This window comes from Corvus moneduloides, chromosome 21, assembly GCF_009650955.1.
Source record: "Corvus moneduloides isolate bCorMon1 chromosome 21, bCorMon1.pri, whole genome shotgun sequence".
In the NCBI taxonomy this organism is placed as follows: domain Eukaryota; kingdom Metazoa; phylum Chordata; class Aves; order Passeriformes; family Corvidae; genus Corvus; species Corvus moneduloides.
The window spans coordinates 2,409,937-2,427,849 of record NC_045496.1 but is presented as its reverse complement, the minus strand read 5'-3'; the positions used below and the strand labels follow the sequence as shown (position 1 = coordinate 2,427,849).

General features: G+C 50.7%; 1 protein-coding gene across 4 annotated transcripts in view; it reads left to right on the top strand.

Annotated features, from left to right (window-relative positions):
- The window catches only part of NACC2 (NACC family member 2), a 53,660-nt gene that overhangs the window by 25,402 nt on the left and 10,345 nt on the right, over positions 1–17,913 (top strand). The window contains exons 1-2 of one of the 4 annotated variants that reach the window (XM_032130657.1): positions 1,579–1,603; positions 9,023–9,946. In XM_032130657.1, coding sequence (XP_031986548.1) covers positions 9,085–9,946 — 862 coding nt within the window. In that variant the 5' untranslated portion in view covers positions 1,579–1,603; positions 9,023–9,084. Of the gene's footprint in view, positions 1–1,578; positions 1,604–7,308; positions 7,581–7,756; positions 8,158–9,022; positions 9,947–17,913 lie in introns of those variants that run through there. The other 3 variants (XM_032130656.1, XM_032130655.1, XM_032130654.1) reach the window with 3 other exon arrangements.

Here is a 17,913-nt window from a genome sequence, read left to right as displayed (position 1 = left end):
CCCCACCAGGCTCATACTGGTTTGAGACAGACCCTTGCCTGCAGGAGAGGCTGCAGAAGTGATTGGTCTCTAATATTAGGGGGGTTCTGTGTTGGTTAACCAGCAATAATAAGTATTTATACTTGGAAAAAAGGAAGTTTTACAGTGATTGTGTCTACTCATGAAAACGATCAGCAAACTAAACTGGGGTTTGGCATTCCTTGTGATCCACTGGATTGTGAATCCATGTGAATTAGATAGACCTATTTGTATTTCTGAGGGTTGGTCACTGTTTGTTGGTGTGGGACCAGCTCAGTGTTTGCAGCATGTCCTGAGCACTGGGGAGACTTTTTCACTCGAACCTCTGACCCTTCTCTGCTGCAGAGATTAAAAAACACCCAGATTTAAGGCGTTTCTGTGCTGGGCATCAGCAGGGCTCTCCCAGCAGCTCAGAACTTGTCAGATGTTGGTGGTAATTTAGCATATAATATATTTTACCAATATACAATATATTGGTAATATATAATCTATATTATAATATTTCAGATATAGAATCATAGAATCAGCAGCAGCATATATAGAATACAATATTCTGGGCTGCAGTGTTGTCTGGGGGTGTTTTAGGGTGTGATACAGAAATAGTCACATTCTGAAGCTTTGGGCACAATTTGTTGCCCCAGTGAAGGGTTTTGTTGCAGGAGCAGAGGAGGCAGAAATGAAAAGTCGGTGTTGAGGTCATGTACTCGATGATCCTGGGAGCAGGGATCAGCCTGGAAGGGTTTTCCCCCCCGGGTAGAGGGGAGACAGGGAATTGTGTGCTGGAGTACAAGCAGTAAATACAATATATACAAAATGCAGGTTTTCAGCTTTGCCTCCATCTGCCTGGGCAGAGTAGGGTGGCCACCTCATGTCCCCAGTTTTAGGTTTCTCAGGGTTTTTGCTGAATGACCAAGCCCCTCATTTTAGAAGAACCTGCTGTGCAGTCTCGTATTCGCCTGTCTGAGCCCAGAAGCGCAGAGTTAAATTTCTGCAGTCTCTAACTTCCCTCGTCTGCAAGCTTCTGTTTCCATTAAGGATCAAGCTCAGATCCAATTGTAGCTTTGCTTTATAGACTATTAAAAGTTTAATGTATAAATGTCTCCCTTCACCAGAACTTTTTGGCCGCCCTGAAATTCCTACAAAACCACGAAGATCCCGATTGCTGCATGGGCACAGCTGCCCTTGAAGGGTTAATTATATTATGTCTTTTTTTTTTTTTTTTTTTTTTTTTTTTTGTAAAGCAGGGAGAATAAGCTGTAGCCAAAAGTAAAAGTCATTAATTTTAAGACAGAGATGTAAGCAAAGTTTCCTTCCCCTCTGCAGGTTGGTCAAGGTAGGCTATGCAGTAATTGAAAAGTAAAGGCAATTGAATTACAGGCTCCTGTCCAAACCGAGTGCGATTTCTTCTTCTTCTTCTTTTTTTTTTTTTTACAACCTCCATTGCATCAGAACTAGGCAGTATTCCTGATGTTCTCATGTGTGTTAATGCTGACTCACAGACTAACTTGCACAAGAAAAAAAAACACACAGGCAGCTCCACCATACTAGGTAATGAGCTCTAGCAAGAAGCAGCGTCTGATGTTTTGTAAGCTTTTTTTAATTGACCTTTTAAGATATTTACTTTATTTTAAAGCTTTCTGTTCCGTCGTGGCACGGTGCTAGGACTGAGTCATGCATGTTATATATTGCTAGCTCTGCTGTTGTGTACTAGGAGTGAGGAGAACAGGATTCAGCATGGCACTTGTCTTTTTGATGTGTTACGGATGGGAATTAGTGCTTGTGATGGGATGCTGCAGGCAGGGTGATGGGGTGCTCTGTGCTTTCCTGTGGCCGTAACTTACTCGGGGTCTTGAGTTTTTATTAGATGGCAAAATACTCCGTTCTGCAGAATAATTGTATTTTCTAGCCATGTCTCTCCCTTCTCCCTTCCCCTTGCAGCAATCTGAAAGAAAAAAAAAATTTAAAATGTTGCATTTTCTATTTTTACTTCTCCTTGCTTTGAGAGCTCTTAAGATCAGTGTTAGGGAAGGGGGAAAGAAAAAAAAAACAACAAAAAACCTAATTAAATAATAATGGCAATAACACGCTTCGCCTTGGCTGAATGACGGCACTTTTTGGAGCTGCCGGGTGGGTGACCTCGAGGAGCCGCGGTGCACCCGGGCTGCCGGTGACTCACCTTGCAGCAGGACAGAGCCCGGGCTGAGCCGGGGGGACCCGGGGGGACCTGGGGGCTGTGCTGGGGTCCCCACAAAGAGACCCCTCGGGGCAGTGCTGGGGGATCAGGGAGAGACCCCTTGGGACTGCGCCAGAGACTTGGGGAGAGACCCTTTGGGGCTGTGCTGGGGTCCCTGGGAGAGACCCCTTGGGACTGTGCCAGAGACTTGGGGAGAGACCCTTTGGGGCTGTGCTGGGGTCCCCACAAAGAGACCCCTCGGGGCTGTGCAGGGGGATCAGGGAGAGACCCCTCGGGACTGTGCCAGGGACTTGGGGAGAGACCCTTTGGGGTTGTGCCGGGCACCGGGGAGGGACCCTAGGACTGTGCCAGGGTCCCCACAAAGAGACCCCTTGGGGCTGTGCCAGGGGATTGGGGTGAGACCCCTCAGGGCTGTGCAAGCAGATCGGGAGGGACCACAGGGCTGTGCCAGGGTCTCCAGGGAGAGACCCCTCGGAGCTGTGCCAGGGGTCCTCACAAAGAAACCCCTCGGGGCTTTGCTGGGGTCCCTGGGGCTGTGCCAGGGTCTCCTGGGAGACCCCTCAGGGCTGTTCTGGGGTCTCCAGGAAGAGGTGCCAGGACTGCTCCAGGATTCCCAAGGAGAGACCCCTCGGGGCTGTCCCAGATCCCCATGGAGAGACTCCGGGGCTGTGCCGGGGTCCCAAGCCGAGCACCCAGCGCCCCATCCGCAGGCTGCCCTGGCAGTGGGGCTGCACACACCTCCTGAGCTGCACCATCAGCATGATTTCACTTTTCCATCTTTTCCCCCCCCCATTCCCTGCCCCAGCCTCCGGGGGTCTGTACTTTCCGTGCGAACTTTGAGGATTCTGAAGCCGCGGCGGCTCCGTGCTGCTTGTCTGCTGCGTGTGGGCTGCCCGTGTGTTACTGAGTAATATTTGCAAATTCACTTTCTGCTCTTAATAAGGCAGAAATAATCTTCTTTCACCCATTGCCACTGGCTGCTACACTAAAAATAGGGTCCGTCCGCGCCGCTTGCCACTTGCAGCATTTCAAAAATAAATACTTTGGAGCTGCAGATACCAGTGCTGCAGGAGAGGAGTCTCACTGTCATTCGATTACTGAACTTAACCTTGTTTTCTTCCCCCTGCCAAACAGTGTGCAGGAATCCAAAGCTGTGCCCCAATCCCTCTGCCTTCCCCTCCTGGATTTTCACACCCCAGAGAGGGGATGCTCAGTTTTTGGGGTGGGGGTGCAAAGACTTTGCATTTTGGCTTCTTGGCTCCTTGACACAGCCTGCGATGCAGGGAGGGGAATATGCTCAGCCTGGACCTGAAGTGCATTTTATTTGCCTTTATTTGGCTATTTATTTTATTTAACTCTTTTGTTTACTTAACTCTGTTTTATTTAACTCTTTATTTTAATTAAGGCATTACAGCCTCTCTGGGCTCAGGGAATGGTACTTGGCCACCGAGTTTGCAGTGAGCTGTTGCATATTTTCCCCTGGATTTATGCATCTCCTTTGCATTAAAAAGTGGAGAAATAACCCCAAAGTGAGAGCAGGGTGCCAGCCCTGTGCCTGGGGTGGCTTTGGGGACCCCCTGCCTGGTGAGGTGACATCCCCCTTCCAGCCTCAAATCCAAGGGTGGGATTTTCCCCACCTCTCCCCTCATTTACAGAAGAAAGGGAAGTTTCCTTTGACCCTTTGGGGCCTTCAAGGGCAGGACTTTTCAGCTCTTTTCTTTCCAGGGGCTTTGGCTGGGGGGGTGGAAGCCTTTGGCTGCTTTGTCTCCCACCCCCAGAGGGTCCCTGTCCCTTTGTCCTTGTCCCAGCTGCTGCCCAGCTCACCTTCCTGGGGAACTGGGGGACTTGGGGGATATTTAGGGGGTTTTGGGGGAATGATTCTCCACCAAGTCTCTCTGTTGTTTGGCTAAGAAAAAAGACAATTTAAATACATTATCTAATTATTTCTGATTACTCCTGGGGGAGCTCTGATGGCAGCATCTTATTCTAGGTCGATGCTTTTTTCCTTTGTTGCTGTCGCCTCGCCCTGACCTTTCAGGCCTCGGAGCAGGGAATTAGTTTGGAAAAGAGCAAACCTGCTTTTTTCTTTCCCCCGAAGCAGATGAATGCAGAAACTGAGAATTCCCAAACTCTCCTGGAAGTTGTCTCAAATAACGGCTGCATTTTTTATGAACATCTTGTGACAAAGGCTATGACTTTACAGAAATCAGGCAGAGATGTACAAATTACCCTCCTGTATCCACGAGCTGGAAAAAGAGGCTGCCATCAGAAAACAAAATGATGTTTTGCTTGAATGGTCACATATGTAAAATGATCAAGGTTGGGGCCTTTGTCTGGTTTTAATCCAGTTTTATCCAAGTTTTCCTGTTTGGAGGTGTCCAGTTGATGGTCTGTCACCTGTAGGACACTCCAGCCCAAAGGGGACTGGATGTTTTTTGGGAGCTGGTGGTGCTGGGGGCTCCTCCTGAACCTTGGGACACAGCTCAGCTTGGGAGATGAGATTGGAAAAATACAGTTTTACATCTGTAATTGCAAAGGTCATTTCTCCTGCAGCGCAGCTCTTGCCATGTCAGATGGGCTGAAGCCATTTCAAACCCTTCAAAAGTCACTTGGTGCTCAATTTAAAAGAAAAATAACCATAATAGAGGAATTTTAAAGTTAGACATTATCAAGCTTTATTGCATTTGCTGTCTAATCACGGTAGTTTTTTGTTGCTGTTGTTTTTAGGGAATGTGAGGTTTGGTGGTGAGCAGGTTCTCCTGGGCTTTCAAGACTGTTCCGTTTTCTTTCTTTGTGATTTGGGGTTGGGGTTTTGGAGGCTTTTTTAATCTATTTTGGTTATGAAAAGACAGGGGCAGAGGGAGGAAGGAGAAACAAAATTCCAGCAGTCCTGGCTGATGGTTTCTTGGGGTGGTTTGGGCTTTTGCAGCTTCCTTGTGTGGTTTTGCTTGTGTTCCTTGATGCTCTTTTTAGACCAAACACCGTTACATTTCCCCCCATTTCCCTGAGAGCCGTATTTTGGGAGGGACCAGTTGTGTGCAGCATCTTGGTTCAAACTCTGACCTCTCCTGGCAGGTTGTACATGAGATCTGCCAAGGATTTGGGGTGCTGAAGCACTTCGGTGCTTCTCACTGACTTAAACACATCCTAAACCAGCACATTTTTGGTGTTCTTAGGGAGAGACAGGGGTTGCTCCTGACAAGCCTGTTTGTTTATAGAGTAAATTCTAAGTAATATTAATAATTGATATTTATTTTAAGTTTGGCTTCTTCTGCACTACCAAGCTGTCCTTGGCTGGTCCCACACATCCTGCACTGCTGGGTCCAAGAAGGTCCATCCAGGGACTCCCTGGTCTCTCCTCCAGCTCTAAGGGAGTCCTTCCTGGAAGAAAGGAGGAGGAAATCCTTCTCCACCCATGTTCTTCCCATCGCTGTGGATGAGGCTTCCTTAGGTGCCTGAGCGGTGACATTTTTTCTGTAACTCAGGTTTTTCTCAGTGATTTTCACAGATCCAGAGTGGATCTGTGTTTGACAGGGCAGATTTCATCCCTTCTCCAGCAGAGATGGGTGGTGTCATAGCTGGGAGAGGTTTTTGGCTCTCAGGCTTGGTTGTAGTGGTGTCATCTCTGACCTCCTCACGGGATGTCACCTTGGTCCCCTCTTGGCGCCTTCGCCTCCTCACCAGCACCAGGCAGAGATCCCAGTGACCTCCTGTGGGGTTTGGATGAGTGTGTTGAGCATTCCCAAGGCAGGGAGGCCCTGGTGTGGGAGCAGTGTGGCTCTGCAGGCTCTGTGAGGCTGCAGGTCCTGTGGGATTCGGGGCAGCCGTGTCAGAGGGGTTTGCTGGGAGCGCAGCCGGCCCCGGAGCGCTCCAGGGCACAGCACTTCCCTGCCCTGGACTTGAACTTAATGCACCAAACATCCCTTTGGATGTGAAAGTGGCATTGTGAGCAGGATCAGGAGGGAAGGGTCAGGCTGGAGCATCACCAGCCCTGTGCTCCCTGCAGTTATCCTGCACTAGGGATGGCCTCACCTCTCATCCCTGGAATTTTAACTGTGTGTGACCGTCCGAGCGCAGCAGCTGAACCAAATCCGTGACCGATGGCACAAGGAAAAACGCTCTGACCAAGGGAGAAATAAGCAAAGGGAGGCCCCACCCTCTTTCCCAGAAAAAAGCACCAAACATGCTCAATAAATGTGAAGGTAATTTAAAATCTGAATCCAGGAGACAATGTGACTGGGATTTCATTACTTAAGCAAATGGATTTGCTTTTAGTGGATTCAGCCACAGACTGAAAGAAGCTTTCCCCAAGGGGTAAACATTTTTCCTGCATTTGAAAGGCTTTCTTGTATTGGGGAGGGGAGCTGGGGGGGCAGGCAGCAGGACTGTGGCTGCCCAAGGAGCGCCTTTATTTTGGGCAGATTTGGGCATTCCCAAAGCTGTGCTTTCGGGCAGGTGGTTTTGGGGAGCTCTTGGGGTGGGATGCTGGGCCACGTGGGAGGATGCTGGGGGGGATGCAGGGGATGTTGGGGCGGATGCAGGAGGATGCAGGGGACATGCTAAGGATGCTGGAGGGATGCAGGAGGATGCTGGGGGCATGTGGGGGGTAATGCAGGAGAATGTTGAGAGCATGCAGGGGTGATGCAGGAGGATGCTGGGGGGATGCTCGGGGATGCAGGAGGATGCTCAGGATGCAGGGGAGATGCATGAGGATGCTGAGGGGTTACAGGGGATGCTGGGGGTACAGAAGGATGCTGGGGGGATGCAGGGGATGCTCACCACCCCTGCTCCGTGCCTTCCCCTGGCCGCAGGAGTTAACGAGCAGCAGTGCCAGCTCTGCAGACTGTTTGGAATAGTTTAAATGCTTTGACACTCTGGATGTACTAGATGGCAGGGGAGGCAGTTTACAGCGTAATTCATATGCAAAACTGCACTATAAATTTAAAACCTGTCTCAGTTGCCGTGGCACCACTAAGCATTTCATCAGCATACAGTACAGTATTTCTGCCATCTTTGTTTGCATTGCAGTGACTCATCAAAAGTCTGTCTTGTACCAACACTGAGAGCATTCCTCTGGCACTGATATTTCTCTGTTTTTAAAGCTTCGGTTTGAAACTGGCATTTACTTCAGGTCCCTAATCAAAGGGCTCTATTCATTGCAGAGAGCAGCCTGAATGTTAATCTGCATCCGGCCTATTCATTTAGATGCTGTGCGCTGCCGGGGAGATTTGACTTGGTAAAAGCTTGAGCTCCAGCAGATACAAACCCAGGGCTCGATACTATATTTTATTTTCCCCCTCCCCTGAGCTCTCGGCGGTCGGGGGACCGGAGCCCCTCGGCAGCGGCCGCTCTGGGGACGCTGCTCAAGGTACGTTCGCTCCCGGCCGGGTGAAGGCACCGGGAACTTCCTCGCTTGGAAGAATTTTTTTTTTTTTTTTTAACCATGCAGATACAATTAAATTGGCTCCGAGTGTGTTCCCTTTTCTTCCTGTTACCCCGTGGCCTTGCAGATAGGACTTTTTTTTTTTTTTTTTTTTTTTTTTTTTTTTTTTTTCCCCCTCAGCAATGGGAACAGAGCAGCTCTTTGTGGGTTATTATTTTCTTTCCAGAGATTTTTTTTTTTAATCTTTCTCAGATAAACTTCTATTTTTTTTTTTCCTCTTTTTTTAAAAAAATATATCGTTCTTCTGAGCTTTCAGTATTAGTTAACCGTAGTTTTTCTTCAGTAGTATTAAAGGCAAGCAGGATTTTAAATCTCCTAGACTCTTTGGGGAGGGAGCACGGGGGGGTCTGGGCTCGGTGCATCCGCAGTGCTTTGCTCCGCTGGAGTTTCAGTGCCCAGGCTGCACCAGTGCTACCTGCTCCGGCTTTGCGCACGAGGTCCCTTCCAACGCCAGGCTCTTTTTTCGGGAGGTGAAAGCAGGAATTCTGCCCATGGCCAAAAGGTACAGCTGGCCCTGAAGAGCGGCCGTGGCGGGATGCGGAGCCGGAGCCGTCGCCTCCAGCCTGGGATCACTCGGAGGGTCCTCGCTGCCGGTACCCGGGGGCGCCGGGCTGGGGGCCGGGGGGCTCTGCCTGCGCCAGGGGCTGGGCTGGGGCTCCCTCTGCCCCGCTCGGGATCTGGGGGAGGAAAATAAGAAGACAACTTGGTAGGCGGCTCGCTGCGGCAGGCACGTTGGTTTGTTTTATTGGGGTTCAAATATCTGGCTTAATTTGGAGATAAGCCTCGTTTTGTTGGAGGATAAATCTGTTGAGAAGGGGTTTAACTGTTAAAATGCTCCCTCTTTCTGGTGCAAATGGGAAGATTGCTTTTCAAAGTGCTTTTTCCTGGGAGCTCTCGCTCCGGCAGAATCCTGTATTTATTTCGGGCAGAATGGCACATTGTTTTATAAATATCTTTTCTGTAGTTTCAACATAGCTGCTGGTTGTTGTGTTTCTTATATAATGCTACCGAGATCTGTCTGACTGTCTTTCGTTTGCTTTACTGTTCTCTCCCATTATCGTTCAGATTTTCCTGCATAAAGTAAAAACCCCCAGGGGAATAAATCAGTGGTGCTTATTTAAACAGACCACAACTCGAAGGAAATACTTGCATTTCTGGAATATCCTTTGCCATCCACCAATAGCATTCCCAACATCGCTTGAAACCATCGATAAGTAATTTTTATAGGCGATTGCTTTTCCGTGTTGGCTCTCAGAGCTCGGCTTGGAGCCTTTGATGTTGGGTGAGGTGGGTTCCTGTGCTCCTGCCTGCTTTGGTGAACTGTCTAAAAACGTTGTTCCTCTCTCCCTGCCTTCTCCGTTTTTCAGATGTGCCCTACTTTGGATATTCCTGCATTGAATGTCTGAGGAGCTCCAGCCGATCCTGAGCCATGTCGCAGATGTTGCACATAGAGATTCCCAACTTTGGGAACACCGTTCTGGGCTGCCTGAACGAGCAGCGGCTGCTGGGGCTGTACTGCGATGTCTCCATCGTGGTGAAGGGCCAAGCCTTCAAGGCTCACCGGGCAGTCCTGGCCGCCAGCAGCCTCTACTTCCGAGACTTGTTCAGTGGGAACAGCAAAAACGCCTTTGAGCTGCCGGGGACCGTCCCCCCCGCTTGCTTCCAGCAGATCCTGTCCTTCTGCTACACCGGCAAGCTGACCATGGCGGCGAGCGAGCAGCTGGTGGTGATGTACACGGCGGGCTTCCTGCAGATCCAGCACATCGTGGAGAAAGGGACGGACTTGATGTTCAAGGTCAGCTCTCCCCACTGTGACTCTCAGACCACCATGATCGAAGACCCCAGCTCGGAGCCGCAGAGCCCCTGCAACCAGCTGCAGTCGGCCTCGGCGCCCTACGTCATGTCCCCCTCCATGCCCATCCCGCTCCTCACGCGCGTCAAACACGAGAACCTGGAGCTTCAGGCCCTGCCCGGCTTGCCTGGCAAGCGGCCCCTCGAGCCCGGTGCCCGGGACGGGCCCGGCGGCGCTGGCGGCACCAGCGCGGGGCCCCTGAAGCTGTCGCGCGTCTCCTACTACGGGATGCCCAACCTGGCCACCCTGATCCCCAACGTGCAGCAGGTGCAGTACTCGCAGGGGGAGCGCACCAGCCCCGGCGCCAGCAGCATCCCCACCACCGACAGCCCCACCTCCTACCACAACGAGGAGGACGAGGAGGACGACGAGGCCTACGACACCATGGTGGAGGAGCAGTATGGGCAGATGTACATCAAGTCCTCGGGAGGCTACTCTGGTAATGGATGTCTCTCTCCTTGGGTTTTCTGCTCCCTCTCAGTGGTTGTGTGGTCCTCGTCCGGCCACCGTGGGCAGTTTTGGGTTGTTCACCAGGCTTTTGTCTTTGGGGGTTTCAGTTGTTGGTTTTTGCCCACGTGGTGGGCTCAGTGCTGGTGTCCAGGCGTGGCATGGGCAGGTCCCCCTGTGCCATCGCTCCCCAACTGGGAGATTCTTTAGGTGAGAGGCTGCATCATCCGCCAGGGTCAGCTCAGCCCTTCACTTTTTGGCTGAGGCTGCCAATGAGGAGCCTGGTGGTTGCATGAGCCCTGTGGTGGTGACATCCATCCCAAGGTGATGGCTGAGCTCACCAGCCATGAGTCATCCAACAGCAGTGGTCATCCATGGCAAGGGAAGCACCAGCCCTTCTGGCCCGGTGAGGGCGAGGTGGTCAGTTTGGGAGTTAATCTTCTGTCCTGGCTTTTTAGAATAAGATTTTCTAAAAAGTGATGAAGGTGTGGCATTTGGAGAAGGGAGAACATCAACTAAATCATTTTCATAGGTGTTAATTGGGAATATCTGCAAAAGGAAGGAAAGAAGGACTTTTCTTCCCACTGCCTGAAGTGCCCCCTTCTCCTTTGCCGGCCTTGTCCCACACATCACTGTCAGAAAGGGAAAAGCAGTTTGGGGACTTGATATTCTTTTATTTCCCCATTAGAAACACAGTGCTCAGAGCTAAGTAAAGTCCCTCTCCTGGCCTTCCAGAATCTGGGGTTAAGGGATGAGTGCCAATCCCTCGATGGGCCTCAGACAGAGGAGGCAGCTTCACTTTGGTGGTGGCTTCACTTTGGCTGCTGCTCAGCCCCAAGGTGGGCACAGGGACACGAGAGGTCCCTTCCCTCTCACTTCCTTGGACACGCAGCCCCTTTCCCTGGGCACCTTGCAGGGCTCAGACCCTCCTGAGGAGCCAGGACAGATGAGGTGCAGATCCAGGGGCTCAGTTCCAGAGGGGAGATGCCCGTGGGGTGCTGGGGTGTCTGCATCCCGCATGGAAGCAGCTCCCAGCACCCCGCACACATGGAGCTGGCAGCATCCCCCATGGAAGCTCAGCCTTGCAGTGGCCTCCCTGTGGGAGCTGCAGGTGTTTGTGGCAGCAGCTTTGATCCACAGGAGCTCCCCAGGGAGGGACATCTTCCCGCCGGCTCCGGCCGCACGCAGCATCCCCTCGCTGGAGCTGCTTTCCCTGCTCTGGCTCCTGGAATTGCTGCACTCATATTGCAAATGTTTTAACTCTGGTTCGTTGATGAGCTTTCCTCAAAGCCATTTGATTTTAGTCTTCACCAAGGAACAAGATTTCGCAAATAGGACAATTTTTGTTACCTAAAGCCAGGCTTCCTTAGTACTGAGAACAGGCTCGCCCCCACACACTGTCCCATCCCATCCCATCCTATCCTATCCCATCCCATCCCAAGGAACAGGAGCTCAGCACCCTCTTGGCATGTCCCCCTGCCAGACAGCAAGCAGATAAGCAGTATTTTCCAAGTTTTTTTCACTAAACCATGTGAAAAAGAGGGGGAAACATAGCAAAGTTGCTATTTTAATATTAGAAATATTTGCTGGGAAAAGTGGACAAGCAGTTGTAGAAAATGAGCCTCAAAAGCCTGAGTGCTCTCCCTGCCCTGCGTCAGGTCCCAGCAGTGGGAATGGGGCAGGAGAGGAGTGGGGTCAGGGATGGGGACAAGGTCATGGTTTCCTCCACGGCTGCTGTTAGAGCCAGACTGAACAGGAATTGTGCTGTTCCTCAGTTGTTTTGGGTTAATTTTGCTTTTCCCCACTGTAGAGCCTGTGGTGAGTAATATGGGTTTGCCTCCGGCGTTATTCCTCGGAGCAGTGGGATTATGCCCTTGGACCGTGTTTTCCATCCCTGTCACGGGGCCAGTTCCTGCAGAAACAGAACAAAACCAATTCAGAAGGCGAGGGCAGGACCAGCCCCGGGAGAGTGCAGGCAGCAGCTCTGTCCCTAATCCTTGTGGGGCAGGAGTCATCCCAGTTGGAAAAGTGAAAATCCGAGCAGCTTTCTCAGATGTCACTGGAGATGCTGCAGCCCTTGTGCCAGAGCTGGGCATGCCACAGCCAAGTTTTCCTGCTTATTTTCCTTAGGGAGAACTAGGCTGTGGTGCCGAGGCCATGCAGGGAAGGGGCAGGTTGCAAGGCTCTAAATATCCCACATTTCTGCTAAAATTCCTCTTCCACAGCCACACGTTTCGAGGAAGTTTCCTGTTTGAAACAAGCCCGCTGTAGGTACCAGGCTTCCTGGAAAAGAGAGTACACAAAAAAGAGATTACAAAAAGTAAAACCTAAGCTGTTCCATTATGGTTTGGACTTGCAGAGCTAACTGTGTTTTAATTACTCGGGATAAACTGTACCCTCAAAAGGTGCGGAATAATGAAACCGTAAGATGGAAGAGAGAAGGCAGCTAATCCTGCTCCTGGCATGGAGATCCCGACAGCCTCACAAAGGCCTGGGGGAGGGGGCAGCCCTTTAAAATAGGGATTGCCAAGGTTTCCAAGAGGCTTGTTTGTGAAAACAAAAACAAAGCCAAAGAGGAGCAGAGCAGACGAAGCTCTGAATTTCAGAGAGGGTTGTTGGGTTTTTTTCCTTCTTTTCCTCTGCTTTTTTGTTCCCCATCTGAAGCGCTGGTGCTGGTGAGGGTGTGGTGGGACACTGGTGGCTGATGCTCTTCACCTGCCTTCAGCCTCACCTTCCACCCTTGGAGGGGTCACCAATCCTCTTCTTGCCCCAAGGCTGGGGGTTTTTAGTTTATTTTCTTCACCCCTTTTTGTAGTCAGAACCATTCCGAATCTCCAAAGCTGGATCAGAGCCACATCTCCAAATAAGAGAATCCTTAAGGTTGGAAAAAGCCTTCACGATCAAACTTTGACCAAACACCACCAAGAGCACTGAGTGCCACATCCAGTCATTCCTTGGGCACCTCCAGGGATGGGGACTCCAAACCTCCCTGGGCAACCCCTTCCAATGCCTGAACACCTTTTCCATGAAGAAATTCCTCCTGGTGTCCAGTCTGACCCTCCCCTGGCACATCTTGAGGCTGTTTCCTCTTGGAGGAAACCTGGGAGAAGAGGCTGATCCCAGCAGTGGCGCTGGTGTGAGGGACCAGGACAATTGCTGGACCTGCAAAAGGAACAGCAGGATGAGGCCAGGATTAAACACAGCAGGGTCGGGCTTAGGTGCTGGCAGACAGAGGCAGAGGGGTGTAGCAAAAGGTGCTTCAGTTTCCCCCCAGCCTCTGGCCACGTTTGGTGGCCACGGTGTCACCGGTGCCGCGCCAGGCTGGGAGCACTGCGGTAAAATGGCTCCTCACTCCATAACTAGGTCTGGTTGTGGAGAACATGTGGGCCTCGAGGACACGAGCGAGACTTAATGAGGTTTCCAGCATCTGATCTGAGGAACGCACAACTCCAGAAAATATTAAACAAAAGCAAAGTATTTTTATCCCTGTTAATTACAGCGTCGTGGGCCTGAGCTGAAGTGGGTTTCAGCAGGACTTGCAGATGCTCGGCGCTTTTCTGCACTGAGCCACGTTCTTGTCAGTCAGCTCTCTGCTGAGCAGATGCAGTTAATTTAATTTTGACAGGCACCAGCGAAGTTGTGCGAGGGTCCGTCCTCCTCCCCTGCTCCTGCTGCACCCGTTTGCAGGGAAAAGGGAAAATCTTTATGCAGCAAATGGCTGGAATGTAAAGGCTGGACTTGAAAGTTATGAAATCCTGAACTGACAAGAGCACACTTCATTAAAAATTCATCTAAAATAGCCATTATAGAGTAGTTGTGGTAATTAGCTGAGAGAATAGTTTTCTCTCCTGGCCTCTGATTCCTGACAGTAAGGAAAGAGGGCAAGGAACAGCCCAGAATCCCGAGTGATGCAGCCCGTGCAGCATCCCGAGCAGAGCCCGGGCACGACGCGCTGCAGCGACGTAAATCACGGCTGCGACGCCGGGTGATTGCAGGGGATGGAGCAGCTGCCTGTGGCTGCAGGGACACTGACCTGATCCTGCAAGGTCCCACGTGTCCCTGTGTGTCCTGCCACGGCCAGGCTGACACTGGGCTGCACACGGGGGGGATGCTCGGCAGCAAAGAGCTCGTGGATTTTTAGGAAACGAAGCAGTCATGGGATGCCCTGATATCCACCGGAGCACTCTGGCTTTTTGCAGGGGGATTCCAACACCTGGATGCTGCTGGAAGCCACGCTGTGTGGCTTTAGGTGACAAGGTGGGGGTCTTGGAGGTCTTTTCCAACCTGAGTGGCTCTGTGGTTCCGTGTGTGGTGCTGGCACTGCCCCATCCTGACCCCAGCTCCATTGGAGCTGAGCTGGGGGAAGGCTGAGCCCCACACCAGGGGCACTCAGCCTCTGGCCTTTTTTGGCATTAAACTTCCAGCCCCGTTTTCCTCACTCTGAACCACAGATGTTTAATTTTAGGCTGGCAGATGTTTCACTCCTGGCTGAGATCTGAGGCGAAGGCAAGATAGGGGTATTTATAAACCAGTAATATTTTTCCTATACTAATTCCAGATTACCTCCCTGTATAAATAGGTCACAAATCAAATGGCTACATTTCAGTACGTTGGTATAAATGTACTATTTGGGAAATGTAAACTCCCCCCGTTGGGACTCTGTGATGGATCTATCCCGTGGTGCTTGCGTGTGTCCTCTGGTACAGGTTTACATCTGCAGCAGATGCTGGTGATGCTGAGGCTGTGGAGGGAAGATATTTTTGGGATGGTCCCACTGCCAGCAGAAAACAGGCTGATGGGAGAGAAATGTTGTTAAAATATTGCTGCTTGAAAAGAGACTTCTCGCCATGTAGGGAACAGGGGAGAATCGTCCTTGTGTTTGCATCCGTGGTGGAGCAGGTGGATTCTCAAGCCTTTTCTTCAGGGCTTGAGATGTGTGGTTTCATGTTGGGAATCTGTAAACATCGATTTTTGGGTGAGGCTCCATCACTCTGATGTTTCTGTGTCTCCAAATCCCATTCCTGAACCAGAAACAGTTGTTTCTTAGCCACAGGAGCATCTTGAAATTTACGGGCGGTTTGGAGAACCCAGACTGGTGGGAGCTGGGGGTTCATGACTCATTTTGAAGCCCTGGTGTTTGGATTGTCAGGAACTAAGGAGATAAGTGAGTGCTGGAGCCAGGTGCATGTCCAGCAATTCCCAGGCACTCACCTGAGCAGCCCATCCCCAGTGTGGGCCCAGCAAATCTGGCCCCAAACACCTCAGGTGGGATGTGCAACCATTCAATGTCACCAAACCATCGTGGGCTCAGCACTAAGGTGCTGTAAGGGACCTCTGGGGTGGGGAGTGTGTTTTAGGGATAAGGAAGACATGTGCCCCAGCATCATGCACAGCCTGGAGCCATGAAGCATGGACCAGTGAGTTAGTTTGAGGCTGTTTCTTGAGGCAGAAAATCCAGGAAAATGGGTATTTCCCATTCTGCACCACCTGTTGCGGCTGCAGCATCCAGCTCAGTTTGGGGTGAAAGCATATATCCAAATAAATAAAATATTCCAGTGTTTGGCTGGCAGCTCTCGTGGCTTCCTCTGTAATGATTTCCTGCCCCTCTCTGCTGGCTGGGAGCTCCTTTCTTGCTCAGGATCAAAACTGTATTTAACAATACTTCCCATTGTTTGCCCTTCCATTCAAAGGGAAGGAGCCGCTGCCCTCTGAAGATACAAATTAATTAGAAGCGAATACTCTCCTGTTCTGTGGAGCAGAAAGGCCAAACAGAGTGGCTTTCTTTGGAGACATGGGACCAAAGTGGCTCTTGTGTCCTGCTCCTTTACATAACCCATTGCTATCTGCTCGATTGAGGTGCCACTGAGAGCCCCAAACCTCTTTTTGTTTGCTTTCGTTGGATTTGTGCTGATGCTTGAATGGAAACTAAGTCCCCCAAAATGATTTGTGGCTGTGTTTAATAAGAGATTTATAGACAGAGAGCCAGCAGGACAGATGTAACCAAAATCCAGCAGTGGGTTGAGCTGCACTTGGTCTTTTTCGCTGAATTTTAGTTTGGTTTATGAAGTGTTTGATTTCATTGGAAGAAATAGGAACTTCTCCATTTCTCCTTGTGTAGAAAGTGAAATGTCGTCAGAAGCAGAGAATCCCTTGAAGGCAGGACTGTCCCCAACCTGTCCTGAAAAGCTGCTGTTCTTTCAGGAAAGAAGTTCGGCACCAACTCCTTCAAAATTTCTTCAGGGAGGGAGAACGAACACAGTGCTCGTGGTGATCTCTCTCTTCCCTGCCTCGTTAGTGCTACTGTAGGATCCCTTTGGCCCCCAAATCTGGGGTTTCATGGAATGCTTGCCTGTGGAAGGTGGTAGAGCAGGTGGGTTTGTCCTTGTCCACTGCAGCTGTTTCCACTTGGATGTTGTAGGTGACAAGGCTTGAGGAAGACTCTTCATGGAAAAGGGAGGAGGGCTCAAGACTGAGGTTTCCCTCCTCCCTTCACAGCAATGACTGGGTCACAGGCTGCTCTGAACTCTGTCTCATTTGACTGCAACTACATTCCCTGGAAACCTACAGCCCTTATATCACTCAAAAAACACCTGGAGGCCTCTAATTCGAGAGTCCATGCAGGATTTAGCTTCCCTTGACCAGCTCCACTGGTTTTTGGGTGGTGATGGATACTGTGGGTGCTTTTGACCTGGGTCATTGGTTAAAGTAAAAATGAAATATTAAAAATTCAGTTTTAATAATGGCAGAGCCCTGTGCTGGGGTGGGACTGTGTGGTCACATACACAGCTCCTAAGGGGTGTGTATTTAATTTTACCTCTGAGTAAAATTTTACCTCTGGGAGCTGACTGAGGTGTCCCTTCCTCCCCTCAAGCTGCCCTGCCTTGCCCTGCAGAGCCAAAAAGCTGGGGACAGACAGCAGAGTAGGCCTGGTTCCTCCATACCCGCTGTCCCTCTGCCTTTGGTTTCCTTAAGCTGGTAAATATCTGTATTTAATTGAATATGCTTTGCTTAGCACTCTTCGAAAGCCTCAAAATACAGCTGCTCTTTGAGATCCTCCCTCAGTGGGAGTTGACCCCCATCTCCAATGGGATCTTGGATCTGGGTGCTTGGGAGTGCTGGGAATATTGCACTTGGGAATGTCAGTGGCACAGGTTTTGCACAGATAATGGGGCTGTGATGGCACGAGGAGTTTAAAAACACCCTGGGAGTTGTTCTGCTGCTGTTGGGTCCTTACTCAGTGAAAGAAATGCTGCTCTCCCTGAGCAAGGGGCATCCTCCTGGTATTCCAGAATCCCTCCTGGCATTCCTCAGGGCAAGAGGGAGCCGTGAGGGTGGGGATGCTCCTGCAGGCTGCGATAGGATGCCACGGCCCAGCACGGCACCGCGGGCATGTCCTACTTAGAACACTGCTCCCTTTGTCCCCGAGCCATCGCCCTCAGTTACTGCAGCAACAAGTCTGCAAAACTTGTTATTTTATCTGCAGAGAGGAAAAGTGGCCCCCAGAACTCCGGAATAATCGCAGGAAAAGACACCTCTGGAGCAGGAGACATTTAAGAGTTCAGAAACACTCATTGCTGGGGTTTCTGCTTCTCTCAGTGTTCACAGATACTGAAGCACAGAGCTGGGTTTGGGTTTGTACGTGGCACTTACCACGTTATCAAACAGTTTTGGGGAAAAAAGGTGGATCATGGTAGAGCTGGGCTGCAGTTCAGCCCTGGAGCTGCTCCCACCATATCCTGAAGTTGATGTGCACAGTCAGCCCTCATTGCTGTCAAAAATTGTCGTTTTAAGCAATCCGGTGGTCTTGGACTGTAAATGTGCTTTAGAAACGAATCCTCAGCGTGCCCACAAGACCCAGATTTGGAGGTGCTGGCAGGTACTGGCAGGACAGCCCAGTATTTCCAGCTTTTGCATGTTACTGGTTGCTACTGGGGCAGTGGTGGACTCTGGGGATGGTGC